Genomic DNA, 8,108 nt, shown 5'->3' with positions numbered 1-8,108 from the left:
GGGGAGGGCGCGGTATTTCTTGATTCCCTGGAGAAATCCAGAACTGGTGAAATTAAAGGACTCATTTGCCATTCACGCCTATGAATGTGCGTTTCCACCCTTTCCTGCAAGGAGCTGACTGTGACCTTACTTAAGCACAGTTGGTGCCTCCCAGAATGAGGAAAGGGTGTGAAGCGGGAGCTCTGACAAAAGAACTTCCTAAATATATTGTCCTAAATGTACTCCTGTAGAGTCAAATAGAAGGAAGAGGTTCTCAAACTGCGAGGTGCTGAGAGCCCATTGGTTACAGCCCAGCCATGGTGTCTGTTGACAGCTGCCTTTGCCTCCACTAGTCTCAAAAACCCATCCCACATGCCAAGTACATGAATCTTCCGTGTAAGAAGATTGTGTTCTGCCCGGGGTCGGGGGGGGGGGGGGGCGGGACACAAATCGCAGACAATATCTCCCCTACCCATGTTAGCTTGTTTCTATGTCTACCCCCTCGGCCCTCCTGAAGCAAGGAAACCACCAAATCAGCACCAAATCCGTTTGGGTGTGTTTCGGGGGAAGGGGAGGGGGTGGGCTGGATTCTGAGCTCTGCAATTATTTCTATCCCCTCCGACTTGCTACTTCTGTGTCCTCACTGATAAGGAAATGACCAGTGGTCTCACTGGCTATGAGGTGAGGCCCTGGAGTACCCTAAGGAACCAGAAGGAACGTGCACATGAAAGGATCCATGGCCAATTCCAGCGGGCACTGTGACCTAGGCTGACCGACGAGGGCCCTGGGGCCAGAGAGTCTGACTCTGGCTCGCTCTTGCCGCAGGCTTGACATCACACTGACAAACCTTTCTTACCCTTCCAGGAGAGTAATGATATGCCCCAACCTTCAGCGGAGGAGAGTTAGTTCTGGGCGCCTGCCACGGCCCCATCATTCCAAATTACACGCGCGCACACGCAGGTGTGTGTATGCGTGGTGGGAGGGCTGGGGACGGATCCCCGCGCAACTCATCTTTGTACATTTCCAGGACCTCCCTCGTCGCACACCTCGCGGGGACCTGGCCGGTGCTGTGCGTTGGGGACCGAGGGCAGAGCCCGCTGAGAGTGGCTAGGGGAGACTTCGGACTTGTCCAAGGACGCGGCAGACGCTGACAGCCGAGTTTAACGCAGCCCCTCCAACATCTCAGCTCCCCACCCCGCTAAATCTCTCTCCCTTAAGTACCTGCTCTTAAAGGCAGTGGGTCGACGTGGATGAGAAACACCGTTCACATCTTTCCGCCTACCCTCTAGAGCCGGAGGAGACAAGCAGTGTAGGCACTTAGAGGACACCGCTCCCCTTGTGCCGCGGCAGAGTGGAAAGCGTGGGAAGGGGGCAGCCTGCTGAAGGGTTGAGCGAGAGGGAAGGCCTGGGAGAGACAGAATCTTCCCCCTCCCACGCCCTTGGAGGAATGAGAGCAGCAGAAAATACCACCCGCCCCCAGGTCCCCCGCTCCCGCTAAGTCCGGGCGCGCTTAGAGCGCGGGGCCGGGTGGCCGCCTGCAGCCTCAGCATCAGCTCAAGCTGCCCACTTCCGCGAACCGGCCGGCGGCGGTGCAGGAACTCGAGACTGCCCTCCCTCCTCGGCCCGGGGGCGTCCGTCAACGTGCGGATCACCGCGAGGCTGAGCGTGCGGCCGCCACTCGCAGACGTGCTCGTGCCAGCCTGACCGCGGCGGCCACTCTAGCTGGAGGCACCGGGAACCGAACCCGCGCCTCCAAGCTCGACTGCGGACGAATCCTGGGGCCGCGCGTCTCGGGAGAAGCGGCCGCCGTGCGACGCGGAGGGATACACCTCGGCCGCGCCTCCCCTCCCCGCGCCCCCGCCCCCGCCTCCCTCCCCGCCCGGCTCTGCTGCCGCCGCGGCGGCCGCTGCTGCTGCTGCTACTGCTGCTGCCGCCGCTGCTGCCGCCGCCGCCGCCGCCGCCGCCGCCGCCGCTGCCTGGATATAGTGCGGCAAGGAGCGGAGCTTGCAGTCACTTTGCGAGGAGGAGCGCGCGGGCTGCGGGCGGCTGGGGCACCCCGGGAGCGGCGGCGGCTCTAGCCGAGGCGGCCGTGGCAGCGGAAGGTTCTCTCTCCAGGGCTGGACTTAATAACTTTGGAACTGTCCTCCAGTGTCACGTCCTGAACATGAGCCTCCTCCTCTCCTTCTACCTGCTCGGGTTGCTTGTCAGTAGCGGGCAAGGTAGGAGTGTGGTGCTTTATTGCATTTACTTTCCCTCCCCCTTCCGCCCAACCAAGAGAGGCAGAGGGAGGCACAAGAAGAATTAAATGAAAGAACTAAAGTTATAGTTATTGTTGTTGTTGTTATTGTTTTCACTGTTTATTTTAGCTGCCGGTGAAAATTAGGTCTGTTCTGTGGAGACCCTTAAATAAGAGAAAATACAGAATTGGAGATTGGCATCGGTGAGCAGGAGAGCGAGGCAAACTGCTTCTTTTTCCGGGTTCTTGGCTTTCTCCGATTTTCATTATCAAAAATTGGATGAGTGTGTTGGTGTGTATTAACAGTTAAATATCTGAGGTTGCCGAAGGAAAGGGAACGATGATGTTTTACAGAAGCAGCAGAAACTATCAGCATTAAACTCGTTTTTGAATTATCTCTCGTGTGCAAGAAATTCAATTCTTAGACACTCTTTCTCCCCCCCCCCCCGTTTCCCAAGACCCCAATTCCTGACTATGAAGTGAACGGTGATGGTTTATTTCTACTGAAACTAAGAGAGGGGCCATGGATGTTGTGTGTAAGAAGGCAAATGGATAAAACTAGGCATGTGTTGCAGTCATTCATTCTCAGCTCCCCCCACCCTTGTTAATACATCAAGGTTGAAAATTTTTATAGCGTCAGATTGTAATTACACCTGTAAGGGATGTTTTAGCTTGTGGAGAACTGGTGAGATTTTTATCTCTTGAGGAAAAAAAAAAAAAAGAATAGCTTACTAGAATAACCTGAGAGAATTTGTGGAAGCTGTCTCTGTTTATCTGTAGAGAGCTAGATCTGAATTTATCTTGCTTCGTTTGGATAGTTCACTTTCACATAAAATATATTTATAATAAATGGAAGCATTTTCAACTGTCCAGACAAGTTTGGACATTTAATTGAGAACACAAAATGCTAAAACATGCATTGGTGGAAATCTTTAAAGAAAAAGAAAATAGATGTAATTTTGTGATGTGTAATATTTGCATAGAATGTTATATCATTAGTGTGGCATGAAAATTGTTTTTTGAGAAAACATAAATTACAAGACAAGTTAAAATATCTCCACTGTATTCAATTCTAAGCATTTTTTTTAGCCTCCTCTGTGTTGCTCATTTGGTCCAGCAGGGGGTGGTAGAACTCCATTTTAAACCCAGAAATGGTTGTTTTCTGTTCTTCCACACTCCCTGGGTCTTTCTATCATTCTTCAGCAGGGCTTGACATTTTGGATATGAAGCCCTCCTTTCTCTGCCCTCACCTCCCTAAAGCTATATAGTGTTAGTGGCTGATGAAACAGGACTGGATGCAGATTTTAGGTTCAGAAATCAGAATTCAAACACTGAATATTGCTATAGTTTATTATAGAGTGTCTTGGTAAGATGCAGCTCATTTTCCCTTAATAACAGAGAGTATGCAAAATTTCAGTCATAGCAAAATTGCAGATATGTCCATCTGAAGCTAACACCAGGCCAGTCAGTTAATTTAATCACTATGGTAACAAAGATCAACATATACTTTATGCCCTGCAGATAATGCTGCTTAAATTTTTGTAGAGCTGCTGGTTATGTTTAACTGTTCATTTATAATACAAACAGGTATTAGTGAATCCTCAGAAGCTGTCCCTGAAAATTGCAGTTAAAATACCACTGCAATTAACCGAGTGTAGCTAGTGTGGAGTAAGATGGGGGCATAATAGAAAGCAAGTTTATGCAGACTTAAGATTATGTTGTGACTGGTTTGGAGGAGAAATATGTCTCAGTTGTGGAGTCTGAATTTACATTTATAGACACTAAGTGTGTTGGAATTTGGGGGACAAAAAGGAAATCTAGGAATGTTTAAGTATTACACACAGACACATTTAATTTGGGTCTAGGTTGCACCCTCTGAAATTGTGATTCTCCTGGCTGATAATTCCGAATGCAGGGTGATTGTGAAGAGGGACTCTAAGACTAAAGCATGCCTGAAAGGGAGCCTATATTCACTGTAATGAAACAGGGAAGGAGGAGAGAGCATCGTTCTAAAGATCTCTGTATCTAGAGCAATTTAAAAATGCATGGCACTCATAGAGGAATAGATGCTTATCAGAGAGACCTAGCTTTTGTGAAACCGAGCATGTAGTACTTCTGTGCCATGTGTCCTAATGAAGTCAGAGATGCTTGGAAACAGCAGTCCTGAGCCCAGAGTCCAGTTTTCTATGCTAGTGTTTTGTTCTCCAATTAAGGATGCAGAAGCAAGTATCAGCCACACCACTGGAGCAATCTTTGAAAAAGAAATGGATCCAGTGTAACTCATAATTTTGTTTATTCTATTATAAATGGGGCCATGGCACAGCCTCCTGTTAGTGATCCCTGGGCTTGCCTTAGAAATACTAAAACCCCAGCTTGCTGATTTATGTTTCCAACAATATACTTGCAGGGGATTTTATGAAGCATGATTGAAGCTATTGCTTTGGAAAGTGGTGTGCAGTTAGGCTGGGGAAAGGCAACGATGATGTATTCCCTTTTAAGTAGTCAAAACGTTTTGAACTGCAGCAGTTGAATAGGAGAAAATGACAGAAGTGAAAAACTGAGCAACTTAAGTGGATGCCAATACCATAATTAGCTAACAAGGTCTAATAGTTCTAACTTTAAACACAACATTATTGTTCTACTGTAGTGAAAGCCTTTTTTATTATAGCAGAAATGCTCCTTTAAAAGCCTCTCATTTCCACTGCAAGATTAATATCTAATGAAGTAAGGTTGGGATTTAATTGTCAAGTCTGAATTTAATTGTCAACAGAGAGGAGATTCTATAACTCTTCACTTCTGCAATTATTTTTTCTTTGTATTCAAAACTTGGTCACTGTCTCTGTCCTCATAAATCTCAAGTGATAACTTGAGTCTGTGATTCATGGTGCATTTTGCTGTTTGGATATATCTATATTCAGATTCCCAAATGGTAATATGTATGGGCTGCTTTCCTGAAGCTTTTTTTTTTACTTTCTAAAATCGTTGTCTTCTCCTTAAAAATTACTCAAGTATGATTAATAAGCATCTATTACTGGACGTTCATATTTATGAAATAGAAGCATTTTTGTATGAAAATGTAAGGTGAGAACAGAGCTATTCATCTCTTTTGCAACCCAGTTCAGCCCTACGCAGAACCCTTACCTAAGCCAAAATCACGTGGCGATGGAAGTGAATTGCCTAGTTAATGAGTTGAACTTACAGGCATCTGCTTACATTTTCTCTTTCTGGTGACGTTCTGGTAGGTCATCCTTGGCTAGGGAAGTGTACCTTCTAAAAATAAAGCGCAGCTGTGTGGGTCACTACTGGTTTCAGGTCTACAGGAAGGTCCCCTCCACACACCTGTCTTCTCTGTAGGCTGTGACAGACAGCCTCTCTCACGTCCTTTTGAATCTACCCCCCTCTAATTCTTTGATGGCAGCCTCTCTTGCAACATTGTTGTTGAATCAACTCCGTATTCATTTGCACTTAGAGAAGGTAGGCTGTGTAAACTAGTATCGTTATTTGTCAATGAACAACCCGGAAGGTTTCCTTTCCTGCTTTATGCCAAAGAAGTTAAGCATAGCATCTGGTCACTTTAGTTTCTAGTGCTGAATTGGAGACCGAAGAGCAAGAAGGGAAGGTGGTGGGTCCTGGGTGTCTAGTGAGTCTTGTCATTGACACGAGGGGCTAATGTTCCCCCGGAGGTAATATCCGACGAGGGAAGCGATTAATGGAAGAAAACAACCTCATTCAGTACAAGAAGAAAGTCAAACCTCATATAATTTAGTAAGTAAAATGGCTTTCTTTCAAACCTAGAACTAGTTTGTAATGGGACTGAGAAATGAGCTATAGAGATAGAGTCTGGTAACCGAGCCGAACACAGTGTAATTTGTTTTCGTCTATTTCCTTGTGAGGGAACAATGTGAATGGAAATGAGGGTGTCAATCAGAAGACCCTGGAACTAGTCCTCTGCTCTCTCTGGCTTTTGACATTTGGGAAATGATTTTAATTTATCTGTTTTCAGGGTCACCTCTCATAGCAGTGAACTTTTGAAAGCATGAAGAAAGTGCTTGATAAGTAGTAGAGCAACTTTGAATTGCTTTTGTTTTTTCTGTGGGGTTTTTTTTTTTTTTTTTTTTTTGGTCTAAAATAAAATTATTCCCCTGGCTGTTGGTTTATGCAAAATTAGTTTAATAATTTTAATATTCTTGTAAAGGGGGTATCATTGTTTTTCAAGGTTTACTGACCTAGATTCAGAATTTCTTGTGTCCTTTACACTATCCCAATTATATTGAAGGCCTATTTAAAAGATTATAAATTAGTTTTAATTTTCCAAATTATGTGATACAAGAACACTTTTGAGATGCACCCGGTGCTTTTATGCTTTTATTAAATGTAATATTCCTGAACTTCATAAAGCCAAGGTATCTTTAATTGTTCAGCAAATGTAAGTGCTTCTATATGGCACTATTTAAAATATTTTAATAACTTTTAACTATTTACAGTTTTTATAGTTATAATAGTGCTGATTCCACATGGCTATTGACATACTTCCTGGTGTCACATACTCACTTATTCCACTCATAATTCATCAAACATTCATTATAAGACGTTTTAGAAAGTTATGATGTCATGAAACAGACTTGTCTGAATTTAAATAGCGAGGAGGTATGATAGGGAATTTTTAGAGTATTTATAAGCATAGCAATCAACAGATGACAGTTTTAAGAATTTCAGGTCAGTGGTCCAAATTTTTTTGGCTCTATTTTGTTATTAAAACTAGCAGGGAAGGGGAAAAAAACATTGGATTTGAAATCAGGAGACTTAGATCACTAAGTCTCTTGACTTTGAAGAAGCAAACTCTCAGAGTCATCATTTGTTTACTTGAAAATCTGACATAAATATATCTGATAGTTGCTGTACTGCCACAATTGTACTGAACAATTGTGATAATAGATACATAGTAGGCCTCCTATAAAATGTCAACCCTACTATGTGAATGTGTATTATGAATGCAGATAAATCTGCCTGTGGTTTAAAAGCATTCCACTTCCTTGATTTTTTTTAAGTCATCAAAAACTGCTCTGTGATTAGAAAGAGGGGCAGAGATAATCTGATTTATTGACGAAGATGGCTCATTCATTTACTCATTCATCAAACATTTATTAAATGTCTGTGATGCCTCAGACACCTTATTCAGCAGCGTTCCTAGGAATGGTTGTATAGGTTGTGTGGTGAACAACTCCAGGGGGCGCCACTCGTAGCTGTGGTAATAGAATACATATTTATTTCCACAGTTTTCCAGCAGATGGCAGTAAAGGGTCTTGAGGAATGGGTTTCTTATTGTATCATGAATCCTTTTTATGGACCAACACCAGGTTGACACTAGTCTCAGAGAGGCTTAGGATGGGGACACAATTTGGATAAGTAATTTACCAAAGGTGAAACAGAAAAATACAAGGGTTACTAACTAGAACTCTGGTTTCTAAACTCTTAATTCAGTTCTCTGAACACCAAAGTTTTGCATCAGTTTAAAAAAATTAATCCAACATGTCTTCAGCTCAAAGTGATGATAATATTTGAATTTTGTGGCATTTTGTCGGTTAATCGAGGAACAAATACTTGTGCAGGGCTTACAATGAGTATAATGCCAGCATCTCCTAATAGCATAGTCCACTAGTTCAAAATACATTCAACCTTCTTACAACAAATGATCATCAGGAATCCAAGGGACTATTAACTTTATTTTATGGATGAAGAAATTGAGGTACAGAGGAATTACCTGATTTGCCTATTATCAATTATAGTTAGTAGTTATCTGGAATTAGGAATTTCTAGTTGAATTCCTATTTTTAGTGTATTTATCGTATTTGTTTGAAAATTTGCATGTGTGTGGAAGGGGTAGTGCATAGAT

General features: G+C 43.6%; 1 protein-coding gene across 2 annotated transcripts in view; it reads left to right on the top strand.

Annotated features, from left to right (window-relative positions):
• The first annotated feature begins 2,032 nt into the window (after positions 1–2,032).
• The window catches only part of NCAM2 (neural cell adhesion molecule 2), a 531,010-nt gene continuing 524,934 nt past the window's right edge, over positions 2,033–8,108 (top strand). For both annotated transcript variants that reach the window (XM_078452862.2, XM_078452863.2), the window contains exon 1: positions 2,033–2,198. In XM_078452862.2, coding sequence (XP_078308988.2) covers positions 2,144–2,198 — 55 coding nt within the window. In that variant the 5' untranslated portion in view covers positions 2,033–2,143. The remainder of the gene's footprint in view (positions 2,199–8,108) is intronic.

Source organism: Panthera onca, chromosome C2, assembly GCF_046562875.1.
Source record: "Panthera onca isolate mPanOnc1 chromosome C2, mPanOnc1 haplotype 2, whole genome shotgun sequence".
NCBI classification, from domain to species: Eukaryota; Metazoa; Chordata; class Mammalia; order Carnivora; family Felidae; genus Panthera; species Panthera onca.
This window is presented reverse-complemented; position numbering and strand designations above follow the sequence as displayed.